The sequence below is a fragment of the Epinephelus moara genome, chromosome 14 (genome assembly GCF_006386435.1).
Source record: "Epinephelus moara isolate mb chromosome 14, YSFRI_EMoa_1.0, whole genome shotgun sequence".
Lineage (NCBI taxonomy): Eukaryota > Metazoa > Chordata > Actinopteri > Perciformes > Serranidae > Epinephelus > Epinephelus moara.
Window position 1 is genome coordinate 17,460,435 of NC_065519.1, and position 23,066 is coordinate 17,483,500.

A 23,066-nucleotide genomic window follows, 5' to 3' on the forward strand; every position below is an offset into this window, starting at 1 on the left:
TGGTTGAAATAGCTAAAAATAATGAATAAATGGTTGAAATAGTTAGCTAAATCTCAGTTTAATGTTGAAATAGTTAAATGTTATAGATAAATGGTTGAAACAGCTAAAACTCATGGTTAAATGGTTTAAATAGTTAAACATTATGGATAAATGGTTGAAATAGTTAAAGATAATGAATGAAAAGTTCAAACAGTTAGCTAAAACTCATGGTTAAATGGTTGAAATAGTTTGCTAAAACCTATGGATAAATGGTTGAAATAGTTAAACATTATAGATAAATGGTTGAAATAGTTAAAGATAATGATTACATGGTTAAAATTGTTAGCAAAAACCTATGGATAAATGGTTGAAATAGTTAAACGTTATGGACAAATTGTTGGAATAGCTAAAGATAATGAATAACATTGGTTGAAACAGTTAGCTAGAATTTATAGATAAAAGGTTGATATCGTTAAACATTATGGATAAATGGTTGAAACAGCTAAAAAATAATGAATAAATGGTTGAAATAGTTAGCTAAATCTCACAGTTAAATGGTTGAAATGTTAAATGTTATAGATAAATGGTTGAAATAGCTACAGATTATGAATAAACAGTGAAATAGTTAGCTAAAGATTAAATGTTTAAAATAGTAATAGAGTAAAAATAGTAATAAATATTAAATAGTTGAAATGGTTAGCTAAAACTTATGGATAAATGGTTGAAATAGTGTACTAAACATTATAGATAAATGGTTGAAATAGCTTAAGATAATGATTAAATGGTTGAAATCATTACCTAAAACTTAATAAATGGTTGAAATAGTGTGCTTGACATTATGGATGAATGCTTGAAATAGCTAAAGATATGAATGAATGGCTGAAATAGTTGGGTAAAACACAGATACTAAATGGTTGAAATAGCTTACGCTCATGCATAAATGGTTGAAACAGCAAAAGATAATGCATAAATGGTAGCAATAGTAATAGTAGCTACAACCTATGGATAAATTGTTGAGACAGTTCCCTAAATCTAATGGATAAGTGATGAAAACATCCAACTCCTGCCACTTCAAGTGCTTGTGGTACAAATGCAAACTTGAACAAAGTGACCTCAACATTTACGATTCAACTGTATGAAAAAATTAAGTTGCATTATCCACTTTTATATAAGTGATAGCGTTAAATTGCATCCACATGACGTATGGTGTCCATGAAGGGATCATTGAGTTCATCTAATAGAGCTCTATACTATTTGCCACTGATATACAGCACAGTGCATCGGATGTATACATAAATGTTTTGGTTATCAAAGCACTCTGATCCCTTTTGTCACAGCTGATAAGCAGGATGGCTTGCTGTGGATGATGAAGCACTTTCCTTGCTCTCTGGCCTCATTCTGCGGCTCTCCTCCTCCTCATTCTCGATTCTCTTCTCCTCATTCACAATTCCCTCTGTTAGATCTCACAGTCAGCACGCCCCGAACCAGACTTCATGTCGGAAAATACATCGCATTCCTCATCCACTTCAAATAAGAATTCGTAATTGAGAACAGAAACTGCTCATTTCTCACAAAATGCAGATGATTATAACCTTTCAAAATACTGCCACCTTGTAAGACGTGTTAATAACAGTCTCAGTAGGTGTTTTACTCTAATACCAACAATTATTTTAAATAGGAGGATGTCACTTTTTCTAATGGCTGATATTTCATTTCTGGAATAAATTCACACACCTACAATGTGTACTGCAGAACACTGAATTTGTGCTCTTGCTGAGAGTTAGATGAGATGATTGATACCAGTCTCTCCTCTGTAAATCTGGGCCAGCAGTCGGTTAGTTTAGATTTGCAAAGACTGAAAACGGGGAAAGAGCTCGCTGTTCAAAGGCAACAAGCATCTATCTCTATCTAAGGCTTTGCAAAGAGAGGAATAAGAGTATTTCCCAAAAATGTCAAACTATTCCTTAAAGGATAATCCACATACACTGTAGCTAAATTTGTAGTAATGCAGTGAAAGCCACAGTACAGTTACGTATTCTTATGGTTTTAGAGTGTGTTGCATCATGCAGATAAAAATACAAAGCAGATGGAAATCTTTGCTCTGATTTTCCTTTTCATTTACCCTCTGTTTCCTCATGTGCATGTAACAATGAACTAATGTGATGTAAATGCAGCATAAATTTACAGATAAGGCACAATAGTCGAAATCTGGGTATTGCAGAGTCTCTAACATGCATGATGCACTTCATAAGAGATGAGAAGAGAAGGAGGCAGCGAGGCAGCAGCGATGCTCAAAGGCTGAGACGCTGTGTCTCAGACTCACTGACGAGCAGAATTTGTATTCTGAAGTGGCGCTCTGCAGAGGAGCAGGAGGGAGGAAATCAGGGCAGTGGATCATCGCGGTGGGCTGATGTACGCATGCTCCAAACACACACACACACACACGTATGTTAATGCATGAATCAAACAATGCAACACATTAACACGAGGACAAATAAAGGAATGTATGCAAATATGTATTGTGTGTGTGCAATGTCATGTGCACATTCAAGCTGAACACACGCACACACACATTCACTGGAAGAGATTTATTCACTACAAGAATTCACCCAAAATAGAAATGCAGAAAAATGTGATAACAGCTCTCACAGACACACAAGAGATAAGAGCTTTATGTTTGTGTGTGTGTGTGTGTGAGAGACAGCAGAAGAATGGGAGGAATGACAGTGTAAAAAACAAACTTTGGAGCTTGGCCACTGCAGGCATGCAGATCGGTTGCGGTGCACTATCCTCATGATCTTCACACAGATACCCACACACACACACACACACACACATACACTCCATCCCTTCACTGCCAACCTCTTGTTTCACCAGGCTACCTCTCCTGGCCCAGCCAAACCAACCCCTGGTGCCAGCGCCAATGCAGCTGCTGTAATCTAGGCCAAGCTATTTATAAAGCAAGCAGCCAAGTACAGGCGCAGGGAGCCAGGGGGAGACAGAGGGATGGGAGGATAAAAGAGTGTCTACAGGGCAGAGAGACAGATCTACAGAGTGTAGGTGAGAAAGAGCGGGGGAGAACAGAGAGGTGCGGGGAGGCAGCATGGCGTAGAGGGAATATAAGTGGTGAGAGGGTGTGTGAAAATGGAAAGAGAGAAAGAAAGAGAGGGAGGTTCTGTCAAGTGCAAAGGACAGCATGAATTCCTGAGGAGCAGACACCAGCCATCAAATGTAAATGACGAGCACAATTAGCCTCGATCAACGCTCCTTCAAAGCCTGGCGTTTGTTTTATCTGGTGGTTTGAATTCCACAGACGAGCTGACGGGATGAAATGTGAGGGAGGGAATGTGGCTGCTGCAGCATTTAGTGAATTGGATGAGAGAAATGTTGACAGATAAGTTTTACACGACTTCTGGCAATCAGGCTTTGATTAACAGTGATAGACAACTCCCAGAGGCCGATTCGCAGTCTAACTCTTTTCTCCTTATTAACAAAAATGAGCCTGTTGTCATGGGAAATGTGCATATGCAATTGATTTGATTTCATTTGATTTCACTTTGTTATCAGCAAAGAATCTGAAAGTTGTCTTGCATCCCAGGACGTCTACTGTTTCACATAAACACTAGACTAGAATTAGTCAAGTTGCACTCACAGTTTACATCCATGTCTGTATAAACATGGATGCTTCGCACTCATCTTCAAGCCAGAAACATACAATCAGCACAGTTTCAAGCTGGGCACCCAAGATTAGTCACCAATTCAGTATCTGAACAAATGTCTCTCCTTCTGTTCCTGAGATAAGACGTTATGTAATGGTCAGAAAAATGTTTATGCAGAACATTATGTCACAGTGAAGTTGACCTTTGACCTCTTGGATATAAAATGCCTATTATAACCTATTAGACATTTGTGTGAAGTTTTGTCATAATTACCAAAAAAATTCCTGAGTTATGGCCAAAAACGTAGTTTGTGAAGTCACACTGACCTTGACCTTTGACCACCAGAATCCGATCAGTTCATCACTGAATCCAAGGGGACGTATGTGCCAAATCTGAAGAAATTCCTTCGGGGTGTTTGGAAAGTTTTGCAATCATAAGAATGAGACAGATACCAGGTCACACTGACCTTGACCGCTGACCACAACAACTCTAATCAGTTCATCGTTGAGTCCAAGTGAACGTTTGTGCCAAACTAAAGACATTCCCTCAAGGCCTTCTTGAGATATCGCATTCACAAGAATGGGATGGACGGACAACCCGAAAACATAATGCCTCCAGCTATGGCTTGCACTGGCCCAGAGGCATAAAAATACAAAACAACATTCAACTAAACAACAAAACCATCAACAAATGCTTCACATCACATCAAACATAACGAAAAGTGGATGTGATGCATCAAATTAATCATTTCATTCAGTGTTTGACCCAGGTACACCGAGGCTACTTAGAAGCAATAACCTGTACAAGTAGGACATACTAAATTCCGATACATGTGGCAAAACTTCAATGTTTCTGTATATCACATCAGGGTTGTATATAATCACAAAGGTTTTGCTGAAATTATAACAGTTTAAGTTATTTCAGCTGAGAAATTCTGTGAGTTGGTTGAGTTGTTTTCACTGGTTTAAAGAGTAGAGAGGGGTTTGGCTCAGGTGGAAAAAGTGATGTCATGTACTTCGGAGCACCAATCAGGATTTAGTAGCAAATGCATCCTGTTTTTTTTACGTCGGGCACTGCCACTGGTGAGTCTCATCTTATTTGACAATAGGCTGATAGCAGGCAACAAGGCCAGTATCGACTGATACTGATGTTCAGCCGACATATCAGTGCATTCCTAGTTGCCTGTCAAATCTGAACAAACTATCCCTCACAGATTTAATAAAGGAGATTAGCTGAGTGTTAAACTCATAATAAATAATACCTGAATGTTTTCCTACAAACTTTGAATATGAATTAATAAATATTTATAGTTACAGAGAAATACTCAAGTTTTCATATTCAGACAACTCTGGTAATTAGCTGTCAAGTTGCCGTGGGAATTAAAGCATGGTGAACTTTCCTTCTCTATCAGGAACATGGTGATGCTCCATATGGGTTTCATAGAAACTGTTATATAAGTATTTAAAGTTGTTTCAATTGTTTTTAATGAAAATAATCTCATGCAACTTTAAATGTATTCATTTTGGAGGAGGAAAGCACTGAACAATAACAAAACTCAATGTACTGGCGAATATAAGGGAGATAATGCATTGGGGTGGGGGAAAAATCGATACAGCATAGTATCTTGAAATTTTTGTGTGGCAATATCGTATCATTACACGGACACAAAGTATCGACAAAATAAAGTTTTGGTAGCTTACTAGAATAATATAATCAGTTGCTTTTTCAGTTGACTAGATACATTTTTCTGCAATAAAAATGACTGAAGTGAGATGAACAGACAAATTACTTTATTTAATTTGATAAAACTCTTGATACTGACGAAGTTTGCCTTTGGGGACATAATTTGCAGTTGAAAAAAAGGTAATAGGTTGCAATATATTTTATCACAATACTCAGCATATTGCAACAGGTTTAAAATTGCAGTAATATTGTATTGTGACTTATGTATCCTGATAATATCGTATCGTGGAGCCTCTGGTGATTCCCACCCCTTGTAATGCACCACAGTAGAGTTGTTTACACACAAATGTTCTGTTTATGCAGATGTTTATACTAAATATATTATTCTATTAAGTTTATTATAAGTTTGTTGTTGATGGCCAGTTAGAAACTGATACTAAATACTGATCCACTGTGAGGGCTAAGACAACTACTCAATAATCACTTAGTTGATCAACAGAAATATAATTATTAACAGTTTTTATAATCGAATAAATATGAAGTCAATGTTTTGCTTAAAAGTGATTATTTGTTGCATTTTTTTCTGTTTTCATGCCATTATAAATTAAATATCTGTTGGCTGGGCAAAACAAGCTGTTTGAAAAAGACAACTCATCTCCTAAAAAATACAGATGGGCCTCTTTTACTATTTTCTGGCATTTATGGACTAAATCAATATTTGATTAACCATAAAAAACTATTTGACAGTTTAGTCAATAATGAAAAAAAGGGAAAGAAAAAGAAAAAAGCTGCAGTCCTATCCAAATGTATTTTGTCACACTAAGTTTGGACCTCACGTGGAGCCCAAACATTTAACTTAATTAAACCTGGAGTTATTGCCAAACAATATAGTGAGGTATGATGGTCATTCATAGTTACTTGTTGAGTAGTTGTTGAATATAATGTTCTGTAGGGTACAGTGGGGAAATTTGCTGTACGTAGGATATAAAACCTGCTGTGAGAACACCTTTCAATATGTAAACAACATCAATATGTAAATGAGTTAATAAATAAACTAACAGAAGCTGGCTTTATGTACTCTATGTGCTTTTACAAACAGCATCACAAACACTGTCCAAACATGGGAACTGACAGCATAGTGTGTTTCTGGTTCACAGCCCACATCTGGTGGGCCACCAGCAGCTGTTCAATGTTTTAACCCAGTCCAGCAGCTTAGGAGCAGGAGAGATGAGCTGCCGTATAGCTGTGTGTGAGCGGGACAGAGACAGAGGGAGAGGAGGGGGATGGACGAGGATGCACAGAGCGACACGTGCCGATGGTTCCACTGATTGCTTTGCTGTGAAATCAGGTCAAATCTTTGGATTGGTTAGGCGGACTCTCCGACCCGCGTGCTGGCATCGCCGCTGCTGGAACACCAGACACAACAAGGAGGAGGGGGGAAAAAACAAGCGGGGAAGGACCTGAGGTGGTCTCAGAGACACAGTGCTGTGAGATGTGGGTGCCATTTTCTGAGGCAAACAAAGAGGGAGAAGGAAATGATCTCTCTTCACCAGAGGACAGGAAGAGCTCTCTGTTATTTCATTAATATAAAGCCATAAGATCCTCACGGCTACTCTGATGAGAACAAGTGGTGGAAGGGTGCAACTTTTAAAGGGACAGTCCATCCCAAGATCCTACATATAGATTTTTTTCCTCTTACATGTAGTGCTGTTTATCAATGCAGATTGTTTTGGTGTACAGTATCACCACAGAGAAGGAAGCGTGCATCTACTCATGGATGAGAGGCTCATGCTCATGACAACACAAGACGTAAACATTAATGGCGTCTTCTTCGGCTGAGCTGTAACGTTAGCTAGCTAAAGCACTGTTTCCACCAAACACTTTCGGTATGGTACCTTTGGAACCAAAAGTAACCCTTCAGACATGGTACCTAGGCCCTAGCGTTTCCACTGCAAACAGTACACTTAAATGTGGGTAGGGTTGTTGTCACTCACTGCTCCGTCCAGCACTCACTGTGTTTCCTCCTCAGTCTGCACCTTGTTTACTGTCCGCAGAACGACACGCCAACATTTTCAGAACAAACAGACCAGGCTGCAGTGAGAGTCTCTCTCCATGGGATATTTAAAAGTAGTGGGTTTGTGCATTTAGTCCTTCTAAGGCAAGCTCAGTCGGCTGTAGCCCACAGGAACAACACGCCGTGATGCTATTTTTTTCTCCAAGTAAGGATTAGATTATATGCAGTTCGCATAATCCCGTCCAAATTAATATATATATTTTTAAATGTTTGAAGATCCACTCATTACTTTAAGTCTGTGTCATCTAAGAGAGACAATAAAAAACAAGTTGTCATATTGAAATTCAAGGTGTGTTGATAGATTCATGCATTGGGTAATATTACAAGTAAACGTTTCACCTTAAAAGTCGCCAGCTGTCGGCTACAGCTGCTGCGAGAGGCAGCAACACATACTTTCATTTGATAGTTATAGTTTACTAATGTATGTAAAACTTGCCAGGGTATGAACAGTGGTCACAAAACCAGCCACAGCTCAGCCCTTAGCAGAGTGACCGTCCACTGCTGACCATTCAACAGACTGCAGTGTTCACAGCTCCACCTTTTAGTACCAGATCTGTGTGCTAGGTACCCCGACAGAGGGGGGACCATCCACAACTTTTCACAGTGGAAACGGAAAAAAATGCGTACCGAACCGTACTGCTCGGTGGAAAAGGGTTAAAGTTGTGCTAGGTGAAGCAGCAGTAGACGCACGTCTCCTTCTGCAGGGTGATACAGATGTAGTTTGGTCGACAGAAAATAGTTCCTACATGAAACTGCTCACAACAAGGTCTGTGGATTATCTTGAGTAACCTCGTCATGATTTCTGGAAAGAGACATTGCTGTGGAGTTTGTCAAATGTATATTTTTGGCGCTTTGAGCACCACAAGCCAAGTGCCATCTAGTTCCATTATATTCAAGAGAAGGCAGACATCTCTACGGCTGATATCTCCAACGCTCAGCAACTCATACCAAAACAAACTAGACTGATAAACAGCACTACAGGTAAGAGGAGGAATATGTATTTTTAATTTTAGGGTGAACTGTCCCTTTAAAGGATGGATGAAAAGAGAGTTATGCTATAGCTTCCATATCTGTTTCAGACAACCACCTGCTGCCTGAGCAATACACACTCACACTGTACAAATCACAGACATGCTGCCACACAGGCCCCCACACGCCATTAACTTGGGTATCGACCGTCAATAAGCAACATGATGGAGACAGTGATAGGCGGTGAAAGTGAGATGTACACGGAGACAAACTTAAACGACAGAAAAGAAAAGCACTCATGGGAGAAATGAACAAATAAAAGATCTAAAGAAAAACAGCAACAAACAAGAACCAAAGGAAACCAAATTGAATCGGGGGGGGGGGGAGAGTCACATAACATGATTGTATTTTCCTTTTTCCAGGAAAATAGCAACAGTGAAAAACAAGTGCAGAGAAAAAAAGAAATCAACAACAACAGGCTGTCAATAGTCCTTTTCTGTAAATGACAACCGGCAGAAATTGATTTGGATGCCGGTCTCCCTACCTCTCTCCCTGCTCATAAATAACTCCAAGAAGCAGCCTCACAGGAGAGCTTGGGACAACATTAAAATGTCAACAAAATTCTGTAAGTAAACAGAAAGGTAATAGAAAAGAAATAAGGGCAGGATGTGAGCCACAGCAGAGTGAAGTACAACTTCTCTATTCACAAGTTTTAGATGTACAACACAAGTGTAAAGAAAAACCTTTTCATTTTAAAAACACATCTTTATACGGACGCACAGTCAGATCCAAAAGTGGGCTGATTTCCTTATAAATCCTCAGTCTGATCAACTAAACTCCCTGTTGCCTGTTTCGGCTCCTTAATTTTACACATCCACACCTCAAAGCAAATTATCTGCAGAGCATTTTTATGTTTCGTGGGCTGCATGATTGCAGCTCAGTTCATGGGAGTCCATTTATACTTCAGTTGAATGAGAGATCATGTTCTGCTGTTGTAATGTGAACTGCTATTCTTGAAAGCGCCCACAGAACATTTCTTTTTTTAGACCGATTGAACCAGAAAATAATCTTGATTTAAATAGGCTCGCAGGAGCACGACTAAGAACAAATAACGCAGCAGCTTACATAGCATGCTAAATCTTAATAGTTTCATAATCAGCTCCTGTGTAGTAGGAGAGGGGCGGGGTGAGATGAGTCTGTGGGCAAGATGAGCTGTCTCTTTTATCAAAGCCACCGCACACAAAACTAATCGGAATCACACTTCAAAGAGGAAAAAATCTATTTCCCTGACGCTGACGGTGTGGGAGTAGTACTGTATGAGTATCAATACAAGAATAAACAATGACATAAAGCCATTTTCTCATGATGCGGACATGGGGATCTTTAAATAGCTGTAGATATGTTGGAGGTTTACAAAGTGCAGTATGACATAATAGACTTACGTAACTGGATATGATTAGTTGTTTTTTTAATAACGAGGTAATCAGATCTCATTTTGGATTTATGTCCAAAATATGCAGCTTGCTATGTAGTAAATGACTGAGTGTAGGGAATAGTGAATTTCAGACACAGCCTTTGACTTGTCATGGCAGGAACAACACAGCACACTAATAACATTGTGCTGTCAATTCAAGATGGCAAAAGTGGCACGTTGCCAGGCTGCTTTACATACCGAAATGGAAACCAAGTCTGACTGGCGCTAGCCGGCACTTTGCTGGCTGGGTCTGGAACATATCCAATTATTAAGGTGTTATTTGTTTCGTCCTAACTGATAAAAACAGGGGAGTGAGGAAGACTTCAATCAAGCACAAACTATACAAACCAATACCGTCCTGCCTCATCACCTATGTGGATTCATCATGGGTGTGCAGGGTCTTAAACATTTACATTACATACTTGTCCTCGTCCTTTTTAACAGGGATGCATAATATTGGATCTTTTGCCCATATCCGATATGCCAATATGTAAAAACGCATTTGACCGATAACTGATACCAATATCAATATGTCCACGTCTTTCGCCACCTAATTTTAGTGATCATCAAGTCTCTTTTGTGGTGGAATTAACATCATATTATACATGCATACTCCTATTGTGATGGCCGACCAACAGATGGAGACATGAAAGACCATATTTTTCAATGTATGTAAAATATATTCATTGCACAAAATAAGAAAAAGCACGTTGGCCGATTCTGATAGTTTATTTCAAAGTGGATACCGGCCGATACCGATGACGTACGGATGGTGGGTGGCATGACACCTAGGCAAGATGGCTGCCAAGCTGACCAACAAACAACAAGACCGTTTTTTTTTTTTTTAGCTAGACAAGCTGTCATTGTGCCACAAAAACTGGGTGTGTTTTAGTGAGTCAATGGCGGCATTTCCAGCTGTGATTTTGCCACCAAAATCAGGCATTTTAAGCCACAACATGATCTTTTCCTAACCATAACCAAGTAGGTTTTAAGCCCTTAACATGAGGGCTATCACTTTTACACAAGATCCGACTGTATGCTCGAACAGAGCTAATTTTCAAACTGTTATTACCTGTTCAAATTCATAATTCTAAGTCTATGCAAGCAACAGACTGTTTATTAACAGTCTACAAGGGCAGCAGACCATCTGAAGTAGTTTGCCCTCAGCTTAACCTGCAGCATGCCCTTTTCACCTGTCTATAAACTAGGCTTAAGCAAGATGCTACAAAAATGGAGGACACTAGCGAGCAAAGCTGTCCTGACTGAAGGACAACACCAAAGCATCTGAGAAGCAGTGTGTGGAAGTATTTTGGGTCCCACACTGTACACAGGAAAGTAACTAACAAAGACCAGGCTGTTTGTCAACTTTGTACAAAGTAGCTCTCACTCTTGCAAAGCCTGGTGCGACTGCCTACTCTTCGGCCCACTCAGCTTCAGCAGAACCTTTGCCAGAAGCTTGTAGAAATGCCATCATCATAAAGATCGATTTTCATGCAAGGATTGTTTCGGGAGAAAGGTTTTAAAATCTCATGATGGAGTTGGAGTCAAAATATAAAATTCCAAGTTGTACCACAATCTCAAAGCGTATAATGCAACTGCCGGACTTTTTGAGGAAAGTGACCCAGTTACCCATAGTGTTGTACAGTTAGGTTGGTCAACAATGTTATGTGAACACAGAAATTAGCATTACATATAATGCAGATAGTACAGATAACACACAGTCATGTCACAGTATTCACAGACTTCACTGGAAAACTTAGTAGCTGACTTCGACTTGAGACACTCATTGAAATGCAAGGAGTATTGTAGCTTAACGGAGAAAGTGGGAAAACTGTCAGTGCAAAAGAAAACACTGTCATCTTGTCAAATGTGCAAAATACTTTGCCACCCAGAGTGCCACAACAGCTCAATTCACCCCAACTCTGCTTTCCATTGTTGTCGGCTTGACTTAAATTGCTTTCTGCTTTCTTCTGTTTGATGAATAAAGGCAAATCAAGCACACCAGGTCGGTGAGACATCCCCGGTCAGTGTACCAGAATAATATCCAGGCCGCAGCAGGAGCAGGGGCCAGCGGCACTCACTCACTCTGCACTGCATCATGTCTGACCTTCAGCCTGCCAAGCACCCGCTGCCTCACGTTCACCCCCCGGGACGACACCCAAAAATAGATCGACAGTCTGACACATTCAAACGTATCACTACCACGCGGGAGCATGCATGCTGTATGTACATGCATTACATGCACACATAAAGCACACACACTGTCACTCACTTTACATCTCACTTTTCACATCCTCCATCACGCTATCTTTAGTCCCTGATGTGTTTCAGTGCTCCACTCTGCTCTGGGGTTGTCTTACTTTATCGTCCGATATATATGAGTCACACTATCAGACACATTAGACTGAAGTGGGACAGCCGTGTCCAGGGAAGCAGTTCAAATTTTCACATACTTACAGCACTCTATCGCTGCTACGCTGCTAATGTATTACTAACAGGAACAGTTTGGAAAATGTTTGAAGGGCTTCTGCCGGACAAGATATCCAGTGGCTGCTCCAATAGTTTGGGTTTAATGAGCTTGTGGGTTTTCTGCTTACAGCCTCATACAACGGAGGTGAATGGAGGTCCAATTGTGGTGCTTGAAGCATTGAAAATGACATTTAAAAAATAATTTTCCAGACACAATGTCCTTGTTACTTTGGATAACCCAAAGAAAACACTGTGGACTGTTCTGATTGCAACTATTTCTCACCAAAGAACTAAGTCCCTGGTTGAAATTGTCCCTGTGAAATCTGTTGATGAGAGTGCACTGTTATGTAATGATGAGGAAGGTAGGAAGGAAGGAATTAAAGTAGGATTCAAAACTCAATGACAGTGATTACTAAACAGAAAATTATGAGATTTTAATAAACTGCATAGACCAAAGATGTAATCATTACAATAACCAGAAGGGCACTCGGAGAGCACAGACCTCAACCAAGGCCAATAATCTAGTCCTCTGTGATGTGCAAATCCGCAAGTGCAACCATGATACATGTCTGGATACATTTCTAAAACTATAAGAATTATGTTAAACTAGTGCACCATAACGACTGCTTCCTGTATGACATTTGATCAACGACAACTGTAGGCTACCCCAGAGGATTACTGGTACCCATGAATGTGGACTGTGATATGGAGTCATTGAATTTCGACAATCGGCTATGTTTTGTCACTATTGAACTCTACTATAATTTATGGGATGTTTACGATGGCATGATTCTGCCAAGGCCAAAAGCCCTATTTCACAATGTTAATGAGAGAGAAGCAACAGACAACAAGGGTGGGCAATACGGCCTTAAAATATTATCGCGAGTATTTTTACGATAACGATATTCTTGATGATATGACAAATTAGTAAAACAATTAGTTTAAAGTTAAGTGAAATCGTTTCAGCTTGCCTTCAAATATTCAGTAAAAACTAAACAAAAATGATCTCTCAATCTTTAGTTTGTAAACAACAACAGTAACTCAGAGTGAGATTCAGATTCTGTATATAATATTAATAGTTCAACAAAATAAAATCAACCACAAATTACACATTTAAACAGCTCCCAAATACAAAAAATGTACCCTGGGATCTATGTATATAAATCAACAGGTGATTTCCTTCTTTTAGTAAAATCCTAAATGACTGAGTTGGTTTTTTTTCCACCTGGACCTTTATGCTCTGACATTTCTCCTCTAATCATCATGCTGTAACCTGTGACAGGCTGCTATGCTACCACAACAATCGCACCCAAAGGTTTATGACAAAACCACACCAACTCCAGTGTGCTCACGGCAAGAAAGTAGAAGGAGAGACGCTGTGCTGCTGCCAGAGGAGCCGCTGAATGAGTTCCCTCTGAGCGGCAACTCACTAAAAGAGTCTGAGAAGTCCGGGGCTGTTCATAAAACATTCAGGACGCCACAGTTTATTCCACACTACTGAAGCTGCTCCTCTTTTTGGAACCACCGTGGAGTCTGTAATAATTTCACTTTTAGCCATGCTTGTTGTTGCCATGGGTAACAGAATGACGTCATATGTCAACAAGAAATGAATTTTTCATATGATATTAAAAATTATACGGATATTATGGTGAGCAAGATGATATGACACACCCCTAGCTGACAAACTAAGAGCATGACCTCCTTGGCAGAGTTAATAAGAAAACTGGATTCACAGAAGTATAGCGTCACGCTAGGAAGAAACAAGTATCATCAGTAAAAGACCAACATTTAAGTCCCCAACAGTGAAAGTTACGAGAGCAAAATACATTCTGCAACAGTTAGTCCAACAGTAAATTAAAAGTTACTTTGTGTGGGTTTGTGAATCCCATCTGACACTTTCAAAGGAAAATGAGAGCATTGTTGTTTGAAGAAACAGAACGTTCCATATCTACATGAATTAACAAACAATTAAATTAATCACAGATTCACTCAATGCGGTGCTCTGCTGTCACTCTATTTATGCAAATCCAAAATCCACTTACTTTTAACTGTGTTTTCTCTATAGTGCAGCAGGTTTGTATGAGCTGTTTAGCTCAAAACAGCAAATGAGGGTGATGAAGGTGATGAGAGTGAACCAAAGCAGTAAAGTTGTGAGCTGCAAAGCCAAAACAATGAAGTGAAAGATAGTGAAATGCTCTGCAGAGTCAACCCGCCATTCACCGTGAGTGAGCCTCCTTCACATTACGCTGAATCATCTGACACTTTGTTGATATAAAAATGATTTAGTGCAGCTTTAAGCTTTCATACTATAACAATACAGGGCAGCAAGTTATAAACATTTTTGTCTGCTTGTCTATTGGCGGTCAGATGAAAACATTTTGCTTGGTGTTGTATTGAGCTTGCAGCCGGTGCTTGCTTGATTGCACTGGTTATGGATTGAGGAGAGCTCAGCCTGACAGCAGCAGTAGCAGCGATGAAAGCTTTGCTCTGTGCTGATTAGGCCTGATATACACTGGGCACTATGAGGGACGACTTATAATGGCTTCTCTGACCTTTCTCCTGACAAGCACAGAAACCACTTTGCCTCGTTACTTTGCCCACGCACACCTCTGTCTCCGGCTCCCTCACTCCTGGTGCACACTTGCTTTCTGAGGGGGATATAGATAACGAATCATGTCGGAATTAGACGCCACACCGGCTGCAGCCGTGTTCGCTCTATGCAATGCTGTTAATGGTATTCATAAGCTGAATGTAGTTGATCAGCCCTCAAGCCACAATGAGAGCCAGTCTGAGGAAGGTAATTGGAGGTATAAACGACTCAGCATTTTCCAAATCATATCTGAAATGACTCAGTAGAGATTAATTATATTTTTTTTTTTGGTTTGGTTTTTATAATGACAACTGTCTAATAACTTGGTTGGGAATATAACAACAAAGTCTTGGACTTGTCCGAGGTGATTACACACAGTCTACCAAACTTTACCAAGACAGGGACAGGAATTTGTAACCCAAAAACCAGAGAAGAGATTGCCATTTTACTTTTCTGCAAACCACAGATATGTTACATTTGTTCGTTACTATGTAGTGGATATACTGAAACTTTACATTTCAACAATGTTGTCGCTAACGTCGTTAGGTTAAGGCCCAAACATCTTGTTTGTATTTGTTTGGCTTAAAATACCCAATTTAAGGAGGCACAATCCCCAGTGAAAAAGCAGGGATGTCTTGGTGAAAAACAGCTGCTTTTTGTAGCACTATCCCTGCTGGAAAAACAGACAGGTTGCTACATGACACCTAAGTTGGTGCCTAAAAAGCCACTAGAAACAGTGAGTGGGTTGCCTTGATTGGGCTCACCTGGGCTTTCCAGGCTGTAAATCTGCCTCATGTTTTCACTCCCTCTCCCTTCCTGCAGCTGACATTCACCTGGCATCATTGCCTTTGGTTTGCACCATCAACGCCTCCACTGCACACCTGACACACATTCATGCATGGCTTTCATTACTGACTTTGCTGACCTACACACTCCATTGGTTATTTATGTTCTTAGAGCTTAGCTTAATAAATGATGCTTGTTTTGACTAAATCTTTTGCGTGGACTCCCCACTTGTCACATTCATTGAGCCAGTTTGTGACAGTGGTCGCAGCTATCTCGCCTAGCGCAGTGGTTCCCAACTGCGCCAGCCATGGGGTCCAGACTTCTCCTTACTCCTGAGTTCAAGGCGCACACAATTTAATACATGCGTTTGGTCATGTCGTTGAGCTAGTTTTACGTCTCTGTCGCGTATCTGTCCGTTACTCACTCACTCTACAGCAGGAAATGGTACTTCAAAATAAAAGCTATGTGCTGGAAATTCAATGTACTTAAAAAAAAAGTGCGTTTTTTAACAAACTTGACACTTTTGCGAGTCACTTGCGGTCCATTCAGAATGGACCCATGGCCTACTTTTGGGCCGCGACCTACCAGTTGGGAACCACTTGCCTAGGGCATTCCACAGCTGACATTAAGAAATATTAGAACATTAAAAAAAACAATGATTACCACCATGTGGTTGTATGCCTTAATGAACCAGACAAGTTGCAGTTACAGTTTACATCCATGTCTGTCCAGACTCATATGTAGCCATGACAGTAGACATGAAGAAATATAGATGTTGCTGTAAAGAAGCTTTGATTTGTATGACATGGATGCCTCTTCTCACACACGCTTTATGTTATTGTCTGTCAATTGCGTCTGTTATATTGTATATACATGTACCACCTTTTATTTTGTTTTGTCACAATCTTCTACCAATAAACAATTTTCAGAACACTGTGACATCACATCACAGTGAAGTTGACCTTTGACCCTTTGAATATGAAATGTCATAACCTTTACTTTTATTTTATTTACTGTGTGAAATTTTGTCACAATTATTGTATGAATTCTTGAGTTGTGGCCCAAAACATGTGTCTTGAGGTCAGAGTGACCTTTGACCACCAAAGTGAGTTCATCATTGAGTCCAAGTGGACGTTTGTGCCAAATCTGATGAACATCCCTCAAGGGTGTTCTTGAGATATCTTTGTCACGATAATGGGATGTATGGACAGAAAACACACACCTGTTGCCGGCGCGGTGGCACAAAAAACCCCTACAAAATTTAACCACATGTACGAATTATAATTTATTTTCAGGAAGGTAAATAAACGAAGGATATATTCGCTGCAAGGTTGTTCCAAACAATCCCATATGTTTGTTTCTTTAGTTTAATACGTTTTTTATTTCTTCATGCAACAGAAAAGACTTGGTGATGTGCTCTGAAAATTATGCTATTTTTCAGCAATATCTTGAGTCAAAATATATCTACAATGAGATTTTTGACCAATAATCATCAATAATGTGGATATAATGATTAAGTGGGTTGAGGCAAGTGTTAAAACAAATAGAAAAGCCTGTGAAGTTGATAAATTTACATCACTTTACTGTAATGCAGCCTGTAAAATGTGGGGAAAAACACCATTTATACCCTATCACGATACAATGACATCCAAAATCTAAGACGATATATAGTCTTGCATCTTCATAACAATATAATATCTTCACATTGCTCAGCCCTACCATGAATGGTGGACAAGGAGGTGGGGAGAAACACAATCATTATTCTGAAAACCTCCAATGTCCTTTGAAAGACAGTCATGAAAATAGTCTTTTTGATGCTCACACTGTGTCCGAACGTTTGACCTTTTAGAGAGATTTAACATAAAATGTCAGCAGCCTTAACTTTAATGTTGCATCTGTCTGTAATAGTGACAAACAGCAAATTAAAAATAATATGTATTTGATATCTTAATTGAGAGATCGAAGATTTAAGCTCTTTATGACAGATCATTCAGATCATGAGCTGTGGTGGCACAGCCCTGTTTTAATCCTGAGAATTAATTTTAATTAGCAAATGAATAATAAAGCCAGTTATTTCAGTGGAGAGGTGGGCTGATCCGACCTGACCCGAGCTGAACCTCCTAAAGTAACAGTAAGCACTTCTAAGGCGTCCCTCCTCTCGACATAAAAGCTGGTCAGGGGAACAAAATACTGCAGATAAAAGAGAAATGTGTGCCACTAGGTTTTACTGTCTTTTTACTAATGCAGAAGAAAGGAAAAGGCTTTTACAGCTTGCTAAGAGCTTCTTATAAATATGGGGGCACATGTCTCTCCCTCTCTCTGTGTCCCTCCCTCCCTCTCTGAAAGAGCACAGTGTGATTACAGAAACAGCCCATCCTCCTGCATGCAGGCCTTTGAGAGCAGAAACAGAAGGTAATGTCGGTGCTGGGAGGGAGCCAAGAGCCCAAAGACACAAAAATGTAGGTTGCCATGTCCCTGTTCTTCACTGTAGACACCGGGTTTAGACATGTCAAGTTTTTAGCAGTTAGGAAAATGCTGAAATTTTTTTAGAATAAGTTGTGTGTGCATGTGTGTGTGCGCAGAATCAAAGAGTACTGCTACAAGCCAAAAACAACCTCATACAGTCCCTGTTTGTGCTTTAAAAACATCTCAAGCAACCAGTTTTTTCCAGACCTCATCCCTTCCTGTCCTCGTTTGCAAAGTTTAAACAAATGTCAAAAGTTCTATTTTTAGCGCAGCTCGTTTAATCGAACCATATGGAGAACAATCTATTGACATGCTCCGACTGAAGGGTGCGTGGGTGGCATTTCCACTTAAAAGCCGGAGTGTGAATCGTAATGAAGTGGGGAGGCAGAGAGCGAAAAAGGGAGGGGAGGGGGCAGACTCCAACCGCTGGGAGCAACGGGTGTACAAACAGCAAACTCACAAAGCAGGGAGTGATTCATTTAAAGGGATTTTGTGTATGCGCCAGATTTAGCCTCGCTGCTTTGCATTCATATACATAGAGAGGATAAATAAAGAACGCTCGAGAGCAAGAGGGAGGGAGAGGGGGAATATTAAAAGAACTGAGGACGGGGAACGTTAGTTAAGTTAAAAAGCGATCAGAAAGTGGAGAGGAAAATATTTTAGTGACGCACAGTACAGAGAGATGAATAGACTCGACAGAGAATAAAATACTGCGAGACTTAAAGAGAAAGATGTGAGGCTTGCCAGCTGGATGGATGGAGGGATGGTAGGATAGCGTAATTGGATTAGAGGGGCAGAAAATTAAAAGTATTTGCTTTGTATCCTCCTCCAGCAAACAGGATCCAGTGATCCCAAGTGTTCCCGCTCTAAGGAGTCTGATAATGCAGTAGCGAGACTCGACACATCTATGAGAGGCCTTAGAATATGTACAGCATGTGTGTGCGTGTGTGTAACATGCCTGTATATGGGCTTTTTGTATGAAGCCTGATGCCACATCTATAAGTGGGCATGAATAACGTGCTGCACTAGGCGATGGACTAATGAGATGCACAGGCTGAGTATGGCTCACGATTCATATTGTAATCCGCTGCCCTGCATTCATTTTCATTGGCAGATAAATAATAGCATCAGGTGTGTGTGTGTGTGTGTGTGTACGCCTTTGCAGTTGAGCAATCTGCAGCACAGCTTGAAACCGTGACAGGAGCGAAAGCTGTGGATGACATCATGCATGTGTTGCTGGGCTTTGAATCTTGGACGCGCTGACACATTCAGCAGGATGACTCAAACGTACACAGACTGATGCACCAACCCACACACACACACACACACTCACACACACACCATCAGAATTTGACCCAGAAAGTGAGTTTGTGCCATCTCACCCTGTGTACGTCTTCTTCGAACACCGCTTCATGGACGCTGCATGCAAACAGCGCCGTGGGGAGGTCGCTCAGGTCCATCATCTCCTCCGCCACGCCGTCCTGATCGCTCTCCCCGAACACCATCTCCTCTTCCTCCTCCTCGTCCTCCTCTGGATCGCTGCTGTAGGCCTCGGAGCCGTTGCTCCACGCCTTGGAGCTCTCTCGCAGCATGCTGAAGCCTTTTAGGAGGCGGCTGACAGGCAGGTGGGGACCACAGAGGCTGGGAGCTGGGGAGAGACGGGAGGTTAGGTGACTTGGGATTGGGAGATAAGGTGAATATACCGGCAGGATGTTTGTGGAAAAGAATGAGGCGATAGAAAGACAGTGGTGCGTGAAGATTACAAGGTGTCAGTGATAATACCACACAAGTTATGGGGTAGATAAAAGAGAGGAAGTGAGAGGGAAGATGAAGGAAGGAGTGACAGGTAAAGATGAGCAGGAGGAAAATGAGGCAAACAAAAAAAGGAATGCAGAGAAACAGAGGTGGAAGTTTCATGTTTAGATCTACATGTAGGTCAGGACTCTTGATTATAACATTCTGTCTGGTGAGCGGGGGATGATGAATTATTACAGCTCACTACATTATCCCAATAATCCTATGCTTTAAGTGGCACTAAAACATACAGTAAATTACTTTACCCTTCATTGTGTTGGGAAACAAATATTTTTATTGCATCCTTTTTAACTTTCTGAAATGCCATCATATCTATATGATATATGCCGATGCTTGAATAAGATCCTTTTCATTTTCTGAGGCTGATGTGTATGCAGGCTGTTTTTGCAGTCTCTTTTATTGCTGGTTGCCCCGCAGTCTCTTTCGGTGCTGCTTGACATGATATTCACAATAATCCCAATAATGGAAAGTCACCACAGTCAGCTTATTGTGTGCTTTTTATCGCAATTTCCAACAATATCATACACTGTCTCATCCCTACTGTTTGGTCATGGTTCAGTTATATCTGACATCTGCTGGTGACTATGAGAAAATCTACGACTTAATCCCAGTCCTGAGATTCATTTTTCAATGATGCCTTGAGGTACTGCTGTTTGTATTAGCGCTGCAAGCAAGAGTGGATTATCAGACATTGGGCCCCTGGGCACAGATATGCACAAGGCCCTACTACCGCTCCTAACAAGAAACACAGACTCTGTGGTGGTTTGCCTCCTTTATTTGTAGTTCTTAAGCATCTCTTTGTATTTTTGTGTCTCTTTGTAGTTCATTTGCATCTTTTTGAGTTCAGTGAAGTCTTTCCTGGTCGGTACATGTTAATTTAATTGACATTTTGCAGGTGAAGGCCAGGGGGGCCACTGGACCTGTGCCCTAGAGGCCCCTTCAGTAACCCATACATTGCTTTACGTACTGTCTGTTTTAACTGTAGATTAATCTGATGATTATTTTTTTTAACTTACTGTTTAGATGTTAAATCCATGATAAAATTATATAAAAACAATGATCAGATTGTCTACAGGTATCAGACAGTAACATTTGATTGATTGAACATTTGATAACATTTGAGTAACATTAGAAATGTGGACTTTTACATAAAAAGGCTTCAATTAGATAAATGTTTGTGGTAGTTAAGACCTCATACATTTAAATTCAAGACTATTTAATGACTTGTTGTAACATTGCATTTAAGACATTTTAAGACTTTTTAAAGAAGAAGACACCCTGATAATGTCTTTCACACTGTCCCGAGCTATAAAATAAATTTCAATTGTTTGTTTTGTTCAAACAACAGTCCAAAATCCAAAGATATTCATTTCACTTTCATAGAGGGCTAAGAAAATCAGCTCATATTTACATTTAAAAGGCCGGAGGCAGTGACTTTTTTCATATTTGCTTAAGAAAAAGACTTGACAAAGTTATTTTTCTGTCTACTGAACAAACATCTGGAAACTATTATTCATGCATCCATAACCAGTATTACAATTCTTTGCTCTCTGGCATCAGTATAACAACCCCTCTCCGGCCTCCAGCTCATCCAAAACTCTACTGCCAGAATCTAGACTCGGACTAGAAAACATAACCACATCACACCAATCCTGGCTTTCCTACACTGGTTACCTGTTGCTTTTAGAATTGATTTGAAGATTTTATTGACTACTTACAAAGCCCTGAGAGCCCTCGCTCCAAGTTATATAACAGAGGGGTTCCCTCTCGCACCCTGAGATCCTCACATGCATCTTTTCTTCTTGTTTCGAGGTCTAGATTAATTCACAAAGGTGACAGAGCCTTTGCAGTCAGAGCTCCTCGAACTTTGGAACGACCTGCCTGAGGAGATCAGGGCTGCAAACTCGGTCTCATCTTTAAAATCACTTCTGACAACCTACTTGTTTAAACTTGCCTTTCAATGATTTTAACTGGTTTTATTGCTTTGTCTTTAAATCTGTTTTTGTAAAGCACTTTGTAACTGTGTTTGGGAAGGTGCTATATAAATAAAGTTTATTACTATTATTACTAATGTTTTAATCATCATAATTTCACAAATTACTTTTACTTTACTTGTTTTTTAATCTTATACTCAGCACAATCCCCAAACCCCGCAGTGTGCAATGACTGGAGGACAAGTACAGTACTTTTATATACTTTTTATTACACTATACTTTACTAGAATACAGTAAGACTGATCATGCTGCTCTAACTGTTTGTATTCATTAATGTTTTAATTGATGATGCTGTGCAATAATATGGGTCTGTAGCCTAATATCGCCTTATCTATCTATCTAAAAAGGAAGCACCACGTGGGAAAACATGAAAAGACTACAAGCAACAAAATAGAAAGGTGTTATGATGAAGTCATATCTGACCCTAATATGAAACTCCCATCACTGTACTGTGGTTAGAGTGCCATCTAGTGGTGCATTCAAGGGACTGAAGGTTGTCATTCATATTTTAATCACAAAACCATCATATATTCACTTTAATCTCTCATAAATTTGAAGAAATACGGTGAGAATATTAGTTATAGACCAAAAATTGCATCCCTTTATCAGTGTCTGTGGAGTAACGTGCACACAGAGTACGCGAGAGCAATGACATCAATAACATCACATGTCGGCATCACAAATGGCCGTGGCGGCTCGTGACATCAACATTTGCATCGCGTGCACTTAGAGGAAACCCCTGGATATCATGACCTGTAGAAGGACGTGCGCAGAAAACGCCGCACGCGCTTGAATTAAGCGTAAAAGTGACATATTTTCTCGTTAAAACGCTGTTTTTTGACGCTTTAACTAAGATACAGAGGACGGTGATAGAAAAGTTAGCTCAGAGTGGAGGCTGCTCGCTAACACATGAAGTTATCTTTCTTATTTTGCTCTCTAACCGGTGTCGTTTACTCACCTCACTGCTGTCAGTGAAAGCCGAGGCGAGCCATTGCACGCGGACTAACAGCAGGATGTTCAGGTGACTTTGTCAAACAGAAACAAGCTGCTCTTGTGTTTCTGTTTATTTCAGACTGCTGTCAGAGCGTCCCTGTTTGTTATCACTGGA

The 23,066-nt window shown here is 40.2% G+C and overlaps 1 protein-coding gene across 1 annotated transcript in view; it reads right to left on the reverse strand.

Annotated features, from left to right (window-relative positions):
- rcan3 (regulator of calcineurin 3) overlaps positions 1–23,066 on the reverse strand; it is a 61,911-nt gene extending 38,845 nt beyond the window's left edge. The window contains exons 1-2 of the mRNA XM_050062615.1: positions 22,917–23,066; positions 19,532–19,797 (exon numbers count right to left, since the gene is read on the reverse strand). Of these exons, the coding sequence (XP_049918572.1) occupies positions 19,532–19,741 (210 nt within the window). The 5' untranslated portion in view covers positions 19,742–19,797; positions 22,917–23,066. The remainder of the gene's footprint in view (positions 1–19,531; positions 19,798–22,916) is intronic.